This window comes from Columba livia, chromosome 20, assembly GCF_036013475.1.
Source record: "Columba livia isolate bColLiv1 breed racing homer chromosome 20, bColLiv1.pat.W.v2, whole genome shotgun sequence".
Taxonomy (NCBI): domain Eukaryota; kingdom Metazoa; phylum Chordata; class Aves; order Columbiformes; family Columbidae; genus Columba; species Columba livia.
The window spans coordinates 10056657-10077594 of NC_088621.1; the positions used below are offsets into that span (position 1 = coordinate 10056657).

The 20938-nt window shown below is 50.3% G+C and overlaps 1 protein-coding gene and 1 long non-coding RNA gene across 2 annotated transcripts; one reads left to right on the forward strand and one right to left on the reverse strand.

Annotated features, from left to right (window-relative positions):
• The first annotated feature begins 331 nt into the window (after positions 1 to 331).
• LOC135575917 (coiled-coil domain-containing protein 183-like) lies at positions 332 to 7554 on the forward strand. Its single transcript, XM_065037225.1, has 14 exons — positions 332 to 1776; positions 1863 to 1984; positions 2127 to 2201; positions 2702 to 2872; positions 3002 to 3106; positions 3496 to 3618; positions 4480 to 4593; positions 4701 to 4755; positions 4838 to 4938; positions 5217 to 5377; positions 5900 to 6059; positions 6172 to 6297; positions 6520 to 6616; positions 7256 to 7554. Exons 1-14 carry the CDS (start codon positions 1035 to 1037, stop codon positions 7375 to 7377), a joined length of 2274 nt encoding a protein of 757 aa, XP_064893297.1. The 5' UTR covers positions 332 to 1034; the 3' UTR covers positions 7378 to 7554.
• Positions 7555 to 10829: 3275 nt separating this feature from the next.
• LOC110364446 (uncharacterized) lies at positions 10830 to 19583 on the reverse strand. The gene is made up of 2 exons (XR_010467372.1): positions 19369 to 19583; positions 10830 to 13254 (listed from the first exon to the last, which is right to left on the reverse strand). It is a non-coding gene; the product is annotated as an uncharacterized LOC110364446 (long non-coding RNA).
• Between the last annotated feature and the right edge of the window lie 1355 nt (positions 19584 to 20938).

The following is a 20938-nucleotide window of genomic DNA, read 5'->3' on the forward strand; positions in this document are numbered from 1 at the left end:
TTCCCATACCTAAATCAGCTGAGGATACAGTGGGGAATAATCGCTACTGCCTTACCAGAAATAAACAGAACTGGTAAGATAGCATGTGAATCCCACACTAGAATAGAAGAAGTCCCAACTGAACAAAGGAGAAGAGAACGACAAAAATGGAAAACGCCAGGACACAGGGCAGATTGTTTAAAATTACCTAAAGCAAGGTGTATTACAATAGGACGATTCCACGATGTAGGATGGTGCTTCTATGACAAGTGGACCACTAAAAGAGTGAATCAAAAGGTTGAACAGACCTACTGGGAGTGCAAAGATCAGGATGACAAAAACATAACTGAATTGTGTAGAACTGAAGCAGGGAGAGTTGACGTCAACGGGAGGAGCTTTGACGTGTCGGGTGCGGAGAGTCTGCGGGACTGGATCCTCTCGGAAGCTGATTTCTGCGGCGGTCGATTGACGGGAGCGCGTGCAAGGCTGGCTTAAGATTCTTTAGGGATATTTTCAAAGTGTTTGCCACTATAGACTCTGAACTTTGCTGAGGGCCACTGCAATGGAGATTCTTGAACCATTTCACCCGTTTTAAAACACTTTCTCTTGCCCCCAGGGTAATCTTGCGCGGTGTTTAAATGCTGCCTCGGAAAGTTCAGTGGCATAACGATTCTATTTGCCGTGCGGCCACAGCCTCAGTGTGGAAATCTCTACGCGGACAGATTGGTAAGATTCCTCGTGCGCACAATCCGCGTTTTTCAGACACCCGTGTCTTTGTGAAGCACTGAGGATGGTAACGTTGATATTTTAGCTTATCCCTGGCAGTTAGCGCTAACATCCAATTCATGAGTCTGCGAGGGAGACGCTGAGGAAGAGCCTCCGTACTGCTCGATTTCATAATCCCGCCTTTTGTTTTCTACATCCCAGCACCCAGAGCACAAGAGGACGGCTGCAGGTCAAAGAGCTTCTGTTACAGAAACTTACTCTAAGCCAATCTATGCGCTTGGTGCTAGGAAGGCAATTTCCTTATCAAGTCTGTTTTTTCTGCAAATGCAATGTTAAGTGTTTTCTCTGGTAGGGGGAGCTTCATTTTATTAATCAAGAAATTAAGGTACGTGCTTGCACTTCTTGTCCTATCTGTCCTCCAGCAGGAGTGTACGGTAAGCATCCAAATAAAGATCAGTGTTGGCAGCTGGCTGGCGTTTGCGGGTTTTGCTAACTCCCTGCGCTACCGTGTCCTGAGTGGTGCAGTGGAGTTTCCGAAGGAGGATGTCCAGGGAGTGACGGACTCCTCCCGGCACTCGGACAAGCGGGCAGCTCCCGGGCGAGCGCTGCTGTGTTGTGTGTCCGTGTGCGCGTGTCTTCGCCGCAACGGTCCCGTTTCTGGGGGGTTCGGCGGGCTCTCCCCTGGGCTGGTTGCGGCTGCCGCAGCCGCGGTGCCGGCAGCAGAGCTGGGCTGTGCTCGCTGTGCTGCCCGTGGCTACCGCAGCGCGCTCCGGAATCGCTCCGGAGCGAGTCCGCCGCGTGCAGGTGTGGAGAGGAAGGGGCTGCGAGCGGCCGTGGCCGCGCGGGAGGCGCGTGGCGTGTGGCCGTTGGAGCTGCCGCGGCAACGGTTCCGCAGGCAACGGGCACCCGGTTCCACAGGCGGTGCCGGCCCGGCGGCGGCTCCGGCAGGCGGTGGAGCGGCCATGGCTGCGGCGGGGCCGGGGGGCCGGGACGCGGCTGCCAGCGTGCGGGGCCAGAAGACAAAGCTGAGCCTGCACGCCCGGGAGCTGCGCGCCGCCGCCGCCTTGCAAGGTGCTGCCCCTTGGGCTTGGCGGGGACGGGCTGGGGCTCTCGCTCCCCCCGTTGTCCCGCAGCAACGGCGCCTTCGTGTCCCCCAGAGCAAGGGAGGAAGATTTTCACGCAGTCGTGCGAGGAAAAGCTCCGTCGGAACAGGGAGCGGCTCCCCCGCCTGCGCGAGGCCGTGCAGGAAGATGCCCAGGCTCTGGACGCGGCCCGCAAGGTAGCGGGAGGTCCCATCTGCCACGTCCCCGTGCCCGGTGTTGGCCCTGCAGAGCCGGCTGCTCCGCCAGCCCTGTCCGGGAGCAGACAGCAGTAGGACGTGACCGTCCCCATGCTGACGGTGACGTTCTCTGTGCCCGCAGCACAAGCCCGTCCTGGACCCCGAGGTCCTCGGGGCGTACAACTTGCCCCCCGATCTGGCCGAGCTGACGGTGGAGGTAACGGGGTCTGGTGGGCACGGGCTGCTGCGGGGGCTGGGGCTCCAGGGACACTGGCAACAGGGTGCGCGGTGGAGGGACCTGGTGCCGGCACAAGGACAACCCCACAGGGCTGGTGTGGTGAGACACGGGGTGTTCACCTGTGTCCCATGGGCCCCTTTCCACCGCAGGACGCATCCGTGCAGGTCCTCCTTTAGCTCGCGGAGCAGATCCCCTGCCCCAGCAGAGCTCCTGGCCCTTCCAGCCTGCCTTTCCTGGGCTGTCTGCCGCAGAGTCCCCGAGCCCTGAGGTGCTGATGTCACCTCTGCCTTACCCCAGCCACCCCCCAGAGCAAAGCTCTCCCAGTCCCCGTCCTTGCAAGCGAGTGACAATGTCCTGGAGCAACGTCCCAGCGTCCCCGGCTCTACGGTGGGGGGACTTTCCCAGGCAGGACCCCCTTCTCCCGCGGGTGCCCAGCGAGCGCTGCCTCCAGCTTGGTGACCTCTCGCTTGCCCATCCAGGAGGCCCGGGAGAAGCTCCGGGCCACAATCTCCAAACAGGCGAACACGCTCAACATGCTGGACTACCAGCTGAGGCAGCGCTGCCGAGCCCGGGACAAGCTGCAGCGGCAGCTGCAGCAGCGGCAGCGGCTGCTGAAGGAGGAGTTGGATGAGACTAAGAAGCAAAAGCAGGTACCCAGGACCCCTCTTCCTGGGGTGGCAGCACCCATGGGGGCTTGAACCCAAGCCCTGCACCCCCTGGGTAGGTGCTGGGTTCAGCAGGTGGTGTCAGCCCGAGTGTCCCCCCGATCTCTGCCCCAGATGATTCGCCAGCTGGAGAACGAGCTTGACAAGATGCGCGCCAAAGTCCGCGCTGCAGAGAAAGTGGGCGCCGTGTACGAGCGGGTGCATGATGCCCTGCAGGAGGTGAGCTCCTCCTCAGCGGGCCATCGTCCCACCCGCTCCCCCTGCAAAGGCAGCGAGGTGCCCCTGGGAGCACTGGTGCTGGTGGGACGTCCTCCTGGCTCAGCGAGGTCCTTCTGCTCCCCTCCATGAGGTGGTGAGAGCCTGGCCTGGGTTGCTCAGAGAGGTGGTGGCTGAACCATCCCTGGAGACATCCCAGGCCAGGCTGGACGGGGCTCTGAGCAACCTGAGCTGGTGAAGATGTCCCTGCTCATGGCAGGGGTGGCACTGGGGGAGCTGGGAAGGGCCCTTCAAGCCCAGCTATTCTAGGATTCTGCGATTCCATCCATTGTCACAGTGTGGGGACCCCCAGGGCTCAGTGGGGTGACAGGCTGTGGTTCCCTGTGTCCCAGGAGGTGAACCAACTGACTAGAGAGGTGGCGCTCATGTGCAGGACGTCAGAGCTGTACGAAGTGGAGGTGAAGGCCATGGAGGCCATGGCCGAGGAGGCCTGCAAAGCCGCTGCCATAGCCCAGGTGAGATCACCCAGGGCACCCTGGGGCCCACTGCCACCCTCCAGAGCCCACAGACAGCACCATGCACCCAGGCCTGTGGATCTTCCTGCAATGAAGAACAAAAGAGACTGAGCTGGGCTGGCCCACAGCACCTAGATCCTCTGTAGCTCCTCTCATGTCTCATTCTTGGGCCAGGATGCCCTGGGGCTGGGGACAACATGCCCAAAGCACCAGCCATGCTGAAGGCAGCACTCTCCACCCTCCAGCCCTCCCTGCCCTCCATGCTGCCCGCTTTCCTACCCAGCCCATTTACACGGGGGGTCATTCATGACACTGGCCGTCCCAGAAGCTCAGCTGGCTCACAGAGGTCTATCTTCATGCCAAGAAAGGCCTTGAGTTGCTGGAGCGAGTGGAGAGAAGGGAACGGAGCTGGTGAGGGGCTGGAGCACAAGTGTGATGGGAGCGGCTGAGGGAGCTGGGGGTTCAGCTGGAGAACAGGAGCTGAGGGGAGACCTTCTGATCTCTGAACTGCCTGAAAGGAGCTTGGAGCCAGGGGGGTCGGGCTCTGCTCCCCAGGAGCAAGCGCCAGGAGCAGAGGAAACGGCCTCAAGTTGCGCCAGGGGAGGGTGAGGTTGGATGTGGGGAACAATTTCTTCCCCAAAGGGCTGTGGGGCATTGGAACAGGCTGCCCAGGGCAGTGCTGGAGTCACCATCCCTGGAGGGCTGGACAGACGGAGATGAGGATCTCAGGACATGGGGCAGTGCCAGGGCTGGGTTATGGTTGGACTCGATGATCTTGAAGGGATTTTCCAACCCCAATGATTCTATGATTGTGTCATCCCAGCTTCTGCAGCCACTTGTCTCTTCTCTGATACACTCCAGGAGCAGCTGGCCAAGAGGGAAGCCGAGTTCCTTGCGGAGCGCTCCCCGGACACCCAGAAGGTTCCCATCGACAGGCCGTGGCTGAGGGAACTGAGCGAAAAGAATGTGCCAGCGGTGAGCTGAGGGGAAAGCACCAGCACCGAGCCCCCATGGGTGGGGGTGGCAGGGCCAGCTCCCCAGGGTGCCAGCAGCTCGGGGGGTGACCATGAACGTCCTTACAGCCAGCCAAGGACGAGTCCAGCATGGACCTCTCGACCCAGCAGGACCCACTGGTGGGTGAGTGCTTGGCGGGGTGCAGACGGGTGGGACGCTGGGGCAGCTCCGGGCATCCCTCTCTGCCACTTTTCTCCCGCCTCAGCCACCGAACTGGAGGCCGCCGAGTCCCAGACAGACCACGAGGCCGAGATAAGCGAGAAGATGGAGGCGGCCAAGGCTGCAGTACAGTGCTTGCGCCTCTGGGTAACGGAACAACCCATCTCCCCAAAAACCTGAGGCTGCCTGTAGGCACCGGGAGCCGAGACCTCTCTGCTCGCTTTGTTTTCTTGAGGGGTTCTCAGCTCTCCTGTGGGCCTGGAGCCCCCCAGAGCCCCTCTTGTGTGGGCTGGGATGGAGCTGTGTTTCTCCATGCCTTGAGCCTGCAGTGGTCCCTGGTGCAGAAAGCCCTCTGAGGCCACGGGCCAGGTCCTGCACCCTGCGTGAGCACTGTGGGCTGAGTTCTCGTGCTGTCTCTGGCTTAGAACATCCCCAGCAAGCTCCTGGCACAGGACTCATCCTTGGAGGACCTGGAGAACGACATCAAGGAGAAGGAAGAGGTGAAGGAGGAGCTGGAGAAAAAAATGAGGGATCTGGAGCTCCAGAAGGCTTTGCTCATGTTTCACCAGCCCTCCAACAAAACCAGGTGATGCTGGCCTCGGGACAGCCGTGTCATAGAATCACAGACTCATTTTGCTTGGGAAAGACCCTCATGATCCTTGAGTCCAACCGTCAACCCACCCCTGGCACTGCCCCATGTCCTGAGAACCTCCTGTCCGTCTGTCCAGCCCTCCAGGGATGGTGACTCCAGCACTGCCCTGGGCAGCCTGTTCCAATGTCCCACAGCCCTTTGGGGAAGAAATTGTTCCCTAGATCCAACCTCAACCTCCCCTGGCGCAACTTGAGGCCGTTTCAGTTTGTCTTATGGCTCGTTATGATTCGAGTGGTGAGAGCCTGGCCCAGGTTGGCCAGAGAGGTTGTGGATGAACCATCCCTGGAGACATCCCAGGCCAGGCTGGACAGGGCTCTGAGCAAGCTGAGCTGGTGAAGATGTCCCCGCTCATGGCAGGGGGGGTGGTGGGTTGCAACCTGAGCAGCTTTTGCAACGGATTTGTGGTGTCTCTGCACCCCTGTGCAGTTGTATGGATGTGGCTGCGGTTGGCTGCAGGGTGCTGGAGGAGGAGCTGAGAGCGAAAATGCAGGCACAACAGGCCCGGCGGAACCAGTTGCGGGCCCAGATGCTGAGGAACGAGGAGCTCCTCTTTGAATTTGAAAGCAGAACCGACCACCTCCTCTTCCGTCTGCGTGGCATCACCGTGCCCGGCCAGGTAGCCACCCAGCGCTGGGTGGTGCAGTGACACAGCGCGGTGACACTTGGGGCAGCCACCGTCACCCCAAGTGGCTCATTTTGCCCACCAAGGTTGTTCTCTCTGTCTCCAGGATGATTCTCTCCTGTCCCAGGGGGTGGAGGGGAAGTTCCAGTACCTGGCCGAGAAGCTGCAGTACCTGGCACAGCGGGCGGCCCACCTGCCCCCTGAACGCAGGATCCTTGACGAGAGCAATGAGGTACGTGGGGTGTCCATCCCTGCTGGGGTCTTCAGGGACCCGCACCAGGCTCCTCCTGATGGCCCGTCCCAAGTGAGGAGAATGGCGGTGGCCCCATGGAGCAGCTCAGCTCCAGGTGGCACTGGGCACTGCAGGGTGTTGTCCCAGGGGAGCATCAAGGGCATCCCTTGGGTTGTAACACCCACCTCCCCTTCAGCAATTAACCCAGGGTGTCTTTCACAGACTTTCGTGCAGGCCAGGGATTTCCTCGAGAAAAAAATGGCCAGCGATCCTCAGAATGTGATGGTATCATTTGAGGACAGGGACAGCAGCGATGACGGTAGGAGAGCATAGCGGGGACGCGTCCCACGGCGACTGTCCCTGCCCCTGCCTGTTGGGATTTGTGGCCATCCTCGCCTGTCTCTCACTGTCCCAGCAGAGCCCAGCCCATGAGTTCTCTCCAGACCTTGGGGCTGTCTCCAAGGCTTAGAGCATGGGTGGTGCTTTTAGGTGGGGATGTGGGAGCATGAAGGCAGCTGGTGGGGTGGTGAGCATCGAACCACAGGAGGAACAAGAAAAGATGCTGTGGGGCAAGGACGGAGGCCCTTGTCTTCAAAATCACCTGGTTGTGAAGAATAACCAGTGCGCGGGTGTGTCTGTGGCCTCTTCCTATTGGATGCTCTTGGAGGAGCCACTGAGATTTTGGAGCTTGCCACCTCTTTTGAATGAAGCTGGAGCTGCGTCCAGCACCGCGTGGCTCCAGAAGCCCCAGCAGCTGGAGATGGGCCACAGCAGCGGCAGCGCCAGGCCCTGCAGGTCACCCTGGGGTGCTGGGCAGGAAGAGCCAGGGCTTGGCAGGAAAGCTCACTGTGATGCCACCAGCCCTCCAAAACGTGCTGGCTCTCCCTGGGGACAGAGGCACAGCGGAGGTGGCCCTGCAGACCCTCCCCAGCCCATTTCTCTCTGTTCCCTCCTCCAGAATCCTCTGAAGACAGAGATGACGAAGATGGTGAAGCTGGCGGGCATGTCCCCACTCGTGAAGACATCAAGAGGGAGGGGCAGCTGCTAATCGAAAGTAAGAAAGGAGCCATGAAGAAGTAGCAGTCGCTCCATGAGAGCTATCGATTCCCCAGACCACCCCTTGTTCTTTGGGTGCCCCCACTACCCCTCGTGTTTTGGATGGCGCAGACCATCCATTTGGCTCTGCATTCCCCCACCTCCCCTTGTACCCTTTCTCCAGCGGGTTTAATAAAGCAGATCTTTTTCGTTCTTCCCAAACCTGTGGTCAAGCTAAAATGGGGGGGTCCTAGGTCACTTCTGCCACCCGGGACGCATGGGGGTCAAACCCTGAGGAGCACTCACGTGGGTTTGGAGGCAGCCCCATTGCCCTGGCCCTCACCCAGCTGTTCTCCCTGCAGAGATGGGGATGGGCTGGGGTGGGGACGGCGTTCCTGGCCAGAGGAAAGCTGGGGGCAGGCTGGCTTTGGCCCCTTGATCCTGTGGAGCCAGCAACTTCCTGGGACCTCTGTCCCCCAGGCGGCTCTGGGTGCACCAATGGGCCCGTGTGTGTCCACAAACATCTGCCAAAGCCTCAGGTAACCGAGAAAACCACCTCCCAGCAGTGACATCACCGAATCCAAGATCCAGAGTCTGTTGGTCAACAACTGGGAATGTCCCAGTTCCAGGTATTCTGACAGCCTGAAGGTCACTGGGAAGAAAATCATAGAATCCCAGAATCAGATTCACAGAGCAGTTTGGCTTGGAAGAGACCTTCAAAGCTCACCCAGTCCAACCTCTGCCATGAGCAGGGACATCTTCACCCAGGTCAGCTTGCAGCTGGTAGAAATGATGACCTTTCAGAGCGTGCTGGTGGTACTTTGTCCCTTGTGCCCTGCCCTGATGTGCAGAGGAGACAGAAGGGACACTGGGAAGATTTGGGGAAGAGCCTCCATATGCTGAGGTGTTGTGTCTCCTTCCTCTTCAGCCTCTACAAGGTATTTGGTAAAGAGCAGAGTTGGAACCGGGGGTTCCCATCATTTGGGATACACCCTAAAAACTCATTAATCATTTTGGTTGGAAAAGACCCTCCAGATCATGGAGCCCAACCATAACCCACCCCTGGCACTGACCCGTATCTCTGAGAACCTCATGTCCGTCTGTCCAACCCTCCAGGGATGGTGACTCCAGCACTGCCCTGGGCAGCCCGTTCCAATGCCCCACAGCCCTTTGGGGAAGAAATTGTTCCCTATATCCCATCTAAGACCTCCCCTGGTGCCGGTTGTTTCAGGCTCTTGGTCTGGTCTTTGCACTCTGGCTGTGGGGAACAGAGAAGCCACAAAACGCCTTGAAGACTTCTCTCTGATAAAGCTGGACTCCATTTCTCCATCTCAGTTTTGGGAGAATGTGGTCTGTGGCCCGTTTGCCAGATGCAAGGGAACACTGAGACGCTTTAGCTGCCTTGAAAGGAGGGGAAGAGCAGTGACACGCAGCAACATAGGAATTTCAGGTCTACTGAAACCATTAAGTTGTGAGCAGAAGAGACAAAGGCCAATTGCTTTATCATGAGCATTCGCTGAATGTGTTCAGACACAGCATCCCAACTGCTCAGCACGTCTGCGAGGCGAGGAGAAGACGTCACCCCAGCAGCGAGCTCCTGCCCGGGAGTGCAGCGATTAGGAACGACGCACACCAGGACGCAGACAGAAATTCACGCAGAGGCAGAGATCTTGTTCAGGAAGGAGCGCAGGGCCTGGCCAAGCCGAGAGCTGACCTAGGCCTGGGCTGCCTTCTTTATTCACCGTTGACAACTTATAGGATTTACAGGTACAGGCCTGGGCCAAGACGTTTACAAAAAGGTGCTTTTCCACTAATGGTTGTTAAGAACACACTAAACTCATGTGATGTTTGTCTCACTTGTTTTTGCACTCATTCACAGACCAGGCCCAAGGACATTCACACATCCCATGCACTTGGGGGCGGTTATCCGGCCCGAGATACCATTCTCACGAGTCTGGGCTATAACTTTTTACAATTACGAGAAACGTACTTCAAAGTCATATGTCCAAGGCCCTTGATATATTATTATGTTAGTATTATGCCTTTGACCGTCCAGATGGTCATGTTAGTATTGATCTTCCTTTATCATCCAGGTGGCTGGAACCGAACATCTTGCTTTCCCACATCTTACTTTCCAACATTCCCCACCTTTCTGTTTTAAACATCAGGTCTCAATGAGCGCAGTAAGGACCCTGGCTTTGTTCTTCTTTGCATTCTGCATCATTCTCCAGATGATTCAGAGGACTACAAGAAAAAACATCACACAAGCATATCCAATTCCCTCAAAAACCCAGACATGCAGACTGAGAGCTGAAAATGAAGTTTTAGGCTCTAATCACTTTATGCTATTAGATAATGTTAGCCATTTTGTCTTACAGTCCGAATTCTTACAAACCATGTAATTCTTTTGCAGGGTACTGGCTAAATCCTAATTCAGGCCTTGCACATTACCTAAGACTGTTATTTTACTTCATATCACTCATAAACACCACAATTCAATTTCAACGGTATCACACATATTTAGCACTCTGATAACAGAAAATACAGGTTCAGACAGCAGCTAAGGAGATGATTTAAATGCAATATCATAAGAATAATGAGGATCCACAACGTGCAAGTAGTCACTCACAACAAACAAAACTGGAGGCCTTTTCCTTCAGGGGACTCACGAGAAACAGTCACTCACTCAAAGAAGTGAGGTGTCATTAATGCCAGGAAGTTTCCCTAGATGGTGTCCCTGTCTAAGGAAAGGACTCCAGTTCACAGACCTGCAGCTCCGAGAAGACCACTCAAAGGGGGTCTTTGGCGGGAACCCCGTTTCATTGTTTGGCCAGATGTGGCTGTGGGCATTACAACATAGGCCAGAAGCTTCTCAGCTAGTCTGGGCACCTCCTCTGTTAAGGACCATGTTCATTGACCAAGGGTCCCACCCCTCCTGACCCATCAGTTGGTAGAGGTGAAGTGGGGCTGCTGGGCTTAAATTGGTGTCCAGTAGCAGGGGGGTGCAGGTGAGGATGCTCAGGGTGACGATGGCACCAGGGTGGGGATGCCCGTGGGAGGGGGTGGTGGGGGCTGTATGGTGCCTGGGGATGTGTCTGTGTCCCCAGCTCTGCAGGGCACAGGGGGACAAGTACAGCCCTGTGACACCCACGTAGTGGCTGCTGCTGGGTGTCACGGTGTGGGGACCCAGGATCACCCCAACACGCTGCCCTGGGCTGGGGCCAGGCGGCTGCTCCCCCAAACTGCCAGCACCCACTCCTGGGCACCCCCCCACTGGCTGCCACCCCCAGGGCAGGCACAGTGATGCTGGGCTGTACAGGGACCTGCTGCTTCACAGCAGGATTTGGGTGGGGCCCAGGAGGAGCAGTCGGGCACCCCACCCCGTGCTGAGCTGGATCCATCCACCAGCACCATGTGGAGGACATTGGGGTGCAGGGGGGCTGGGAGGGGGTTTGCAGGGTGAAGGTGTCAGCATTCAGGACTCATAACCATGGGCGTAGTTATATGCGGTGCTTTATTTCAGCGCTGGGAAACCAGGGGCTCGCACCCAAAGCTGGCTCCGACCACTGATTCAAACTTCACCATTTTATACAATTTGGTTACATACATATTCATTAAAGTTACAACGTGTATATTGCATATTCATTAGGTTACACAATTATTTCACAATATCAGTTGCAACACCTTGGAACTACTCTAAGCATGCGCAGTGTCCTCTGGTGGTCGTTCAGGGGGTCTTCAGGATGAAGTAAGTAGTCTTCATCACTAGTGTACTTTTCACCTTTTGTCACTGCACATGCGCACTTTGTATAAAATTATACAAATTCTTGGATGATAGCAAATGTACCTTCTCAGCACTTTCAAGATAAGATAAGAGCTTACTGAGAACTAACAGAACTAATTTTCAGTTCTCTAAAATATGAGCTCGTATACAACTTGCATAGCTTTTACGATAAGGTAGGAATCCTGGATATGGTCTACAGAATCAGAAACACAGCCCAGCCCACAAAATTCAATTCAACTATAACATTTCCCCCCTTTGAAAATGCTTTTCTATTCCTAGACAATGCATTTTCACTATTTATGTTTTCCTTATAAGGTGGAGGGCTGTCAAAAGTAGGTCTGCTAAGAACAGTAAAGATGCGGTCGTTCCTGGCGTTTGATTGACTTATCTGATGCTTAATACAAGCATACAGCAAAAAGAAAAGAGCAACTATAATAGCAAGCAAAAATAATCTTTCCAACAACGAATGTACCCATCCTCCCAGGTTCAGGTTCAATTTGCCTAGCAAGGCCCCAATCCGGCTCTGCTCTACATCTTGTTTTTCCGCTTGCAGATCCTTTTCTGTTTGGGTTAATTGGGAAATATCTTTCTCCACTTCAGAGGTTATGTTTGGGATATGAATGCAGCAGTGATCAACCCTATCCTTTAAATACCCACAAAGCCCATTTTCTTTTAGCAACATTATATCAAGTGCCATTCTGTTCTGCAAAGTCATTTTGGTCGTAGCTTGCAATTGTATATTGAAATCTCGAAAACCCTTTTTGGTTATCCTTGCCAATCGATCCATCTGTCCAATTAATCTGTCAATCATTTCTCTGTTTCTATAGGCTGCAATTGGTGCAAAGAAAGATTCTAATGCCCAGCCGAATTTAACACTACCTGATGGCTCGTGCCACACATCATCTTCATCTATCTCTCGCTTGTGCCTAACTTGTAGGAGTTCTTGCCTATTCTTCAGGGGTGACCTCTTCCAAATGGGACATAGGGTTGGTAACTCCAAAGTAACCTCCCTTACAGGTCCTGCTATCGGTAAATGTGTTGTCCAGGTTCCATCACTTAAGGCCCAAACCAAATGTCCCACACTACCTATAGTTCCTCTACAATCTATCTTATCTCCATCAATGCCTATTTTGATTGCTTCCTTTGGATCCAATTGTTTCTGAAAAATGCAACCTGTGATTACTGCAACTTTAATGATGGACAGAGGTATTTCTCTCACATCTGTCTGGCAGGTCATCACTCGAGAGCAATTCCACCATGGTACTGTTACTCCTCTCGTTACATTGGTCCATCGTATACACCATGGAAATGCTTCACTATATTGATATTGCTGTACTATGATTCAGTTATGTTCTGATTATCCTGATCTTTACATTCCCAATAGGTCCAATTAACCTCTTCATATACTGTCTTTTTGGTCCAACTTTCTTTGAGAATTACCTTTCCTCTAAATTCCACTGTTTCGGGTCCTGTTTTTACCCATTTTTCAGTTGGCACTTGCTCCAGCCTAGTACGGGATTCACACACTATCTTACCAGTTTTATTCATTCTCGGTAAGGTTGTAGATATTATTCCCCATTGTATTGGGTCTTCGGCCGATTTTGGAATGGGAAGGCAAGCAGTGATGCTACTGGCATTTTGGGTTTGTGCAAAATCTCGAATTAATCCTATCATCAGATTCTCTGCCTGATTCTGTACACTCTGCACTACTTGCGGCATTTGAGCATCATCACTATCTCCTATAGCCCTTCGTGTTTTGCATAATTGTTCTCCAGTGACTTTGCAAATCAGTGTGGCATACAGTCTGGGTACATAAACTACTATAAGCACAAAGCGGTGATAAAAGTTAGACATCCTGCGTTGTGATTTTAAGTGTGGTTGGACCCACTAATTGTGATTGCCACCGTTTTGGGACTTTCTTCACTCGGGTGTAGTGTATCCAGGAATCTATTTCAGCAACCTTGATTGCGGTAAATGTAGTTAAAAGTACTTGATAAGGTCCGTCCCAACGTTCTTTTAAAGGATCTTCTCTCCAAGTCTTTATATACACCGTGTCTCCAGGTTCTATATCATGTACTGGATTCTCAAGTGCTAGTGGGCAATTCCACACTAATACGGATCTGAGTCGATTCAATGTCCTGCCGAGAGACAACACATAATTGTACACATCCTGATTACCTTTTACATGTACACTTGGATTCGGATTAGGTGCTTCATATGGTTTGCCATACAGAATCTCGTATGGGCTTACTGACATTCCCCTCCTGGGTTTAATCCTAATTCGCAATAACGCTATTGGTAAGGCCTGGGGCCATTGAATTTTTGCTTCCTGACAAATTTTGCTAAGCTGTTGTTTTAGCATCTGATTCATTTTCTCCACCTGGCCACTAGACTGGGGTCTCCACGGGGTATGTAATTCCCATTTAATTCCCAAACATCTACTGACTTCCTTTACCACTTGAGCAACAAAATGTGGTCCCCTATCAGATGATATTCCCAATGGTACTCCAAATCTAGGAATTATTTCCTTCAATAACCATTTTACAGTTTCTTGTGCCTGGTTGGTGCGACAAGGGAAGGCTTCTGGCCATCCTGAAAAAGTGCATACCCCAACTAATAGATATCTGAATCCTCGGGTTTTGGGGAGTTCCACATAATCTATTTGCCAACAATCTCCTGGTTGTACACCTGTCCTAATTTTTCCCATATCTACTTTCCTTTTAACTAAAGGATTATTTCTCAAGCAAATTTCACACTTAGCTGTGATAGATTTTGCCATTGTTAACATCTGGACCGAGATAATTTGTTTTCTTAGATAAGTTACCAATGCTTCTGCACCCCAATGACACTTCTGGTGCTCTGCCTGAAGTATCCCTCTCATAATTGTGATAGGCACCACAATTTGTCCATTGGCGGTTACATACCATGCAGAATTATCCTTGACGGCTTTTACTAGTCTTGACAATTTCTCATCTTCTGCAGAATATTTAGGTGCCTCTGAAGGTGTAGGTAATAAATCAATTGCTCTTACCTTCTGGGAGACGAGACCCACCATCATCCAGACTTGTCGTGCCACTGATCGGGCTGTCTGATTAGCAAGTCGATTTCCTTCAATAATTTTCGATGTCCCACTCTGATGAGCTTTACAGTGCATGATGGCAACTAGTGATGGCTTTTGAATGGCATTAATCAAGTTCAATAATTCTTTTTGGTACTTGATATTTGTTCCTTGGGAGGAGAGTAGTCCACACTCTTTCCAAAGAGCTCCATGTACATGAACAACCCCGAATGCATATTTTGAGTCAGTCCAAATATTGACCTTTTTGTCTTCACTGAGCTCTAATGCCCTAGTTAGGGCTACCAACTCAGCTTTCTGTGCTGATGTGTTTGGTGGTAAGGATTTAGCTTCAATTATTGTTTTGGCAGTAGTAATCGCGTATCCTGCATACCGCACTCCGCTTTCCACAAAACTACTGCCATCAGTAAAAAGCTCCCAATCCGCCTCTTCCAATGGGGTATCTTTCAAGTCCGGACGACTTGTGTGGTGTATTCAATGACCTCCACACAATCATGTTCCAGATCTTCTTCTTCAGTCTCTGTGCTTAAAAACACATCTGGATTCATTAGGTTAGTTGTTTTTAGGATAACATCATCCTGTTCTGTCAAAATCGCTTGCTATTTCATCATTCTGCTTGGGGAAAGCCAATGGCCCCCCTTTTGTTCCAATACAGTAGTCACCATGTGGGATACAAGTACTTCAATCTTTTTCCCCATGGTCAGTTTCCGGACTTCCTGAACTAATATCACGGTAGCAGCCACTGCCCGCAAGCACGTCGGCCATCCAGCACTTACCGGGTCAAGTTGTTTAGAGAAATAACCTACGGGCCTTTTCCAAGATCCCAGCCGTTGGGTTAATACCCCTAGGGCAAGTCTCTGTCGTTCATGTACGAATAACTGAAAGTCTTTACTCAGATCAGGTAGGCCCAAAGCAGGCGCTTGCATTAAAGCTTGTTTCAATTTTTGGAAAGCTTCTTGTTGTGGCTTTTCCCACACTAAGGTCTTATTCTTCTGTGCCTCGTATAAAGGTTTGGCAATAAATCCATAGTCCATAATCCAGAGCCTGCACCATCCTGCCATTCCTAGAAAAGATCTTAATTCATGTAAGTTACGCGGTTCTGAGATAGCACAGATAGCATGTACACGGTTTATACCTAGTCTTCGCTGTCCTTGAGAAAGCTCGCATCCTAGATAGATCACAGTCGTGGAGGCAATCTGAGCTTTATTTTTTGACACTTTATATCCATTCATTCCTAATTGATTCAATATTTCCATTGTTACCTGGATGCAAAGTTCTTGGGTCTCAGCAGCAATCAGAATATCATCCACATATTGCAGCATCAAATACCATTGTCGAGGAATTCCGATATGGCCTCTTGTAGTCCATTCCTCAAGTTCTTTGGCTAGTTGATTTCCGAAGATAGTCGGACTATTCTTAAATCCTTGTGGAAGGCACGTCCAGGTTAATTGGGCCTTTCTTCCGTTGTGTGGATTTTCCCATTCGAAAGCGAATAGCTTTTTATTTCCTGGTCAAGGGGTATGCAGAACAAGGCATCTTTTAAATCAAGAACCGTAAACCATTTATATTCCTCTTTCACAGATGTTAACAAGGTATATGGATTTGCCACTACGGGATGTATATCCTTAGTGATTTGCTTTATTGCTCGTAAGTCCTGGACTAGTCGATAGCTACCATCAGGTTTCTTTACTGGAAAGATTGGAGTATTGTATTCTGATTCACATTATTCTAGAACTCCATATTTCAAGAATTTCTCAATCAGAGATACTACTCCTAATTTAGCTTCTAATTTCAATGGGTACTGCCTCAATCGTACTGGTTTAGCACCTTCCTTCAGCTCTACTTTCACAGGTTTAGCTGCTTTTGACCTCCCAGGTATGTCAGTTTCCCATACCGTGGGGATCACTGCATCTTCTACTGCCTGTGGCATCCTTACAATTGGATTTTCCTTTAATAGTAAAATTTGTCCTACCTTCGACTCCGGAACTTTCATTACCAAATCTCCATCCTCAAATGTTATTGTGGCATCTAATTTAGTCAGCAAATCTCGTCCTAAAAGAGAAACTGGACATTCTGGAACATATAAGAACTCGTGGGTTAGCTCCTTTTCTCCAAAACACAAATCCAAAGGTTGCAGGAATGGCCGTACTTCCTCCTTCCCTGTGGCACCAACAATTGTTGTAGCTCTGTGACCCACCACCCCCTGTAAGGAATTTAATACAGAATAAGTAGCCCCTGTGTCTACTAAAAATCTTACATCCCGGTCTCCCACTTGTATTGTCACTAAGGGCTCCTTATTCTGAGTTTTCACTTTCGTGCCTTCATATAGTCAGCTGTCATTACTGTATTCCCCTGTGAAAAATGCAGTTGTGATTCGTGCTAAGATGTTTAATGTTTACAGGTATAACCAAATGAGGCACAGACTCTGAATTTGGGAAAGGGAAAGGTGGTTAAGTTCTATGTAAAAAAGTTATGAAACTTGTTTAGGAAGTTATATTGATAGAGCGAACTAATATTTTAAGGGTTAAGCAACTATATAATAAGGGCCTACTAACAAGCTAACATTTTAAACCATATAATTAATATCTAGTTTAGAGCTGTATGTAACTAATTGTGCTAAAAAAAAAAAGCAGGACTTCATTAAATGCTGAGACAATCTGGAACATATAAGAACTCGTGGGTTAGCTCCTTTTCTCCAAAACACAAATCCAAAGGTTGCAGCAATGGCTCTACTGATTTTACAGCACCAGCTGCAACCTTGAGGAGACAAGATAGCCAAGATTTACAGCAAAAAGGAGGCACCAGTCTGGTTCCAGTCGGTTTGGTAGCTTGGGTTCCAGCCAGTTCCTCCTAATGAGCCAAAGGTAAAAAGTCCACTGTGACGAAGCTGAAGGAGCCTTCATCCAAAGACCCCTAAAGACCCTTCCTCAAATTCACCAAGTGACATTGCGCAGGCGCATCACGGGAGGGTCAAGGAGGGGAATATGTAAATGGTTATCTGAGACTCATTTTAATAAAAAGCGGGAAAGCTAATGAATATGTATAGGCGTTTCCGGGGTCATTATGAATATGTAATACCATACTGTATTTAAGCACACTTCTTATTGTTAAAAGTGTGCGTGTTGGGCGGAGTGAATCCCCCGCGCACCCAGCGCTGTTTTGCTTATGCTCTAATGAACACGTGTTTAAGGAATACAAGGAATTGGATTAAATGTTGTTTATCCATAGAAAAAGCATAAGTTATTTATTTCACCCCCAATACCATAGTCTGTACCGCATTTCCCGCAGCATTGGACACCTGATTCATGGGGGTCTTTGGACACTCATTCTTCCAGTGTCCTTCCTGCTTACAATAAGCACATTGGTTTATGCCGAGCTTCACAAGGGGTCTCAGGGGAGTTCCTTGTGTATTTCGTAAACCGCGTCCCCGACCTCGAGCATGTCCAATTCGCCTACCACGGACTCCTATTCCCCTGCCTTGTCCCTGGATCAAAGCTAACAGATTTTGCTGGTGACGTCTCGACTGCTCCTTTTCTCTATTATTGTAAACTTTCCAAGCTGTTTCTAACATTACATCCAAATTCCTTAACTGTGCACCTTCTAGTTTCTGCAACTTCTTTCGAATGTCATCTTGAGATTGCCCTAGGAAAATTAAAGCCAACTGAGTTTTCGCTTGTTCCGTTTCTATATCTAAATCCGTATATCTTTGGGCAGCTTCTTTCAATCTTTCTAAAAAGGCTGAGGGAGACTCATTCTTTTCTTGCCTTACATTATACAATTTTGACCAATTCATCTGCTTCGGTGTAGCAGTTTGGACGCCGGTCAATAACCAATCCTGATACCTCCGGAGACGGCTTAACCCGCCTCCTGTATTATAATCCCATCGGGGATCTTCCTTTGGAAAATTCTCATCAACATTACCACCTGCTAGTCCATTTCGGATATCTTCTCTCACTCTATCTCTTGCAGCCCGTATGACCATATCCCTTTCTGTAGAGTCCATTAATGTATCCAGAATCACTTGTAAATTCATCTTAATCACTTTTGCAGCCTTATCTGGGTTTTCCCGATAAGGACCAGCTGATTGCTTCCAGATTACTAAATCCCCTGGTGAGAACGGGACTTTTACATAAACTGGTTCCCCCCCAACACCTACCGCCTGCCGCAGGGGTGCTATTACATTTGATAATCCTCCCCCCTTTTCTTTTTCCCTGTTTCTAGTTCGGTGAGACACTGGGGTTACCGTTATCCCTTTTACACCGGTTATTACCTCCTTATCATCACTTAAATCATCCTCACTATCAGCAAGAGGGATAGGCGCAGAGGGTCTAACTGATACCGTTTCCTCAGAAGGCGCAACATCGAGACACAGTAAATCTGTCTTTGAATCATTACCGCTGCTATTTTCCACAGCCAAACACGTCATGCATTTCTTTTCCGTTGTGCATCCCGTACACTTATTATCGCTGTTATTTTGCACTAACATTAGCCCACAGCCCTCTCTCCAATCATGTTTTTGCTCAAGATAGAAGAAGAGATCAACGTATGGAACTTCATCCCATTTGCCCTCTCTCTGACAAAACCTCATTAATTCAGCAATAATTTCATGGTTCAAAGTGCCCTCCGGTGGCCACTGTACTTCATTTGGTAATTTATACCCAGGCCACCAATGAGTGCAATACTCGATTAACTTCTTTTTATGCATAGACTGTCCAAACCCAGCCTCCTTCCAATGTTTCAGTAAACAATTCAGCGGCGATACTTTTAACTTAGACATATTATCAACACACAAACACAAATACAGAAACCAAACCAAACAAACACAAATTCAAAAACAAATACAAGAACCAGATCGAATACAGGAACTAATGCAATACAACCAGACCAGAATAAAATCAGAAAACAAGATTCAGGATGCGAACCTAAGGCAAATACACAAACCAAACCAAATTGCTCCTAAACAAATGCTGAACCTTTCAGCTACACAGACTAATTGGCGCCTAACCAAACAAATGCCGAACATGCAGAGGTTTCCCTCCGTCTGACGGACGGCGCCTATAGGCTTTACTGTTCGGGAGCTCCCTGCCCAACCGAGCGTGGCTTTCGCCGCGTCTGATCGGCAGGCTACCAAACCAAATGGGGTACCCCAAATTCAAAAGATAAAGCACCTTCTTACCAATCAGAGGTCCGTCGAGAGCAGCGGAGGGTCGGTCGCGTCCGATGCGCTCCCCAAGAATACCTCGGTGCTAGCCGGAGCAGGATCCAGACGCGATCCGCCTCAGCAATGCTCGCGAGGTCCCATCTGTGTCCCCAAAATGTTAGCAATTAGGACACATAACCACGGACGTAGTTATATGCGGTGCTTTTATTTCAGCGCTGGGAAACCAGGGGTTCGCACCCAAAGCTGGCTTCGACCACTGATTCGAACTCCACTACATTTATACAATTTAGTTATATACATATTCATTAGAGTTACAACGTGTATATTGCATATTCATTAGGTTACACAATTATTTCACAATATCAGTTGCAACATTTTGGAACTACCCTAAGCATGCGCAGTGTCCTCTGGTGGTCGTTTTGGGGTCTTCAGGATGAAGTAAGTAGTCTTCATCACGAGTGTACTTTTCACCTTTCATCACAGCACATGCGCACTTTTAATAAAATTAGATAAATTCTTGGATGATAGCAAATGTACCTTCTCAGCACATCTTATTCTCTCGAGATAAGATAAGTACTAACTTTCAGTTCTCAAAAATATGAACTCGTATACAACATGCATAGCTTTTAAGATAAGGTAAGAATCTTGGATATGGTCTGCAGAATCAAAACACAGCCCACAAAACCCAATTCAACTATAACACCAGCTCCCTGCAGCACCCACCCCCGGTACAGCCCCCGTCAGCAGAGCCCTTGGTGTGCAACCCCCTCGCCCAGGGGTGACCCCCCCGGGGACCATGTCCCGTCCCAACACATGGGATGAGGGATGAGTTAACTCCAGACGCGACACGCGCCCTGACTCAACAGATGAGACCGGCTGTGAGTTAACTCTGGGTTCATTCTGCGCGCTTACGTGAAGTGAAGGACAGACAATCACCTCCGGGGTCCAATTCAATTGTGAGTTTTACTAAAAGTACTTGTTGGAATATTGGGTGCAGCGAATGGTGACTTGGCAAAAGTGTAACAGAACTTGTCAACACATTAGCAGCAAGAATCCTACTACGAGCGATGTACTGGCAACCATCAGTAGCTCTAACATGAAATGTAACCAGAAATCAACGGCAGAGCTTAAAGATGGTGCTATCCTTGTATGTTCAAAAGGGAAAGGGAGAAACAGAGTGGTAGAGAGGGAAGGAAAACGAAGGGAGAGAGAAAGAGAGTAATATATATACTGAATGTAAGGAACATTTAAGGAAGAACTGCTGTTTTTACATAACTGAGGACCTGGCGCGTGACCACAGCAGGGGGGAAGGACCGAGAGACATCGGACTATGAATTCTTCATGTAACACACAGTCACTTCCTGGAATAGGTACGGACACCTGTATACATACCCATACCTGTATTGATAAGATAATTTAGGGGGAAGTGTAGCCAAAGTACCAAGAATCCATATCTGAAACAGATTGATAAGGGGAAGGGTGTTGCGTGCGTCGGGATGGTCTGTAAACCCTGCAGTACCAACCAATGGGGAACAGGGGAGGGAAATTGCAGCCGGGATTTTGGGCACATATTTGCAAAGAAATT

Bases quoted from the DNA above. Each gene is read 5' to 3' on its own strand.
- LOC135575917 (XM_065037225.1), top strand. From the start codon at position 1,035: ATGTTAAGTGTTTTCTCTGGTAGGGGGAGCTTCATTTTATTAATCAAG. The intron at 1,985-2,126 runs GTAGCGGGAGGT...CTGTGCCCGCAG, and splicing joins CTCTGGACGCGGCCCGCAAG to CACAAGCCCGTCCTGGACCC. The intron at 6,060-6,171 runs GTAGCCACCCAG...CTCTGTCTCCAG, and splicing joins GCATCACCGTGCCCGGCCAG to GATGATTCTCTCCTGTCCCA.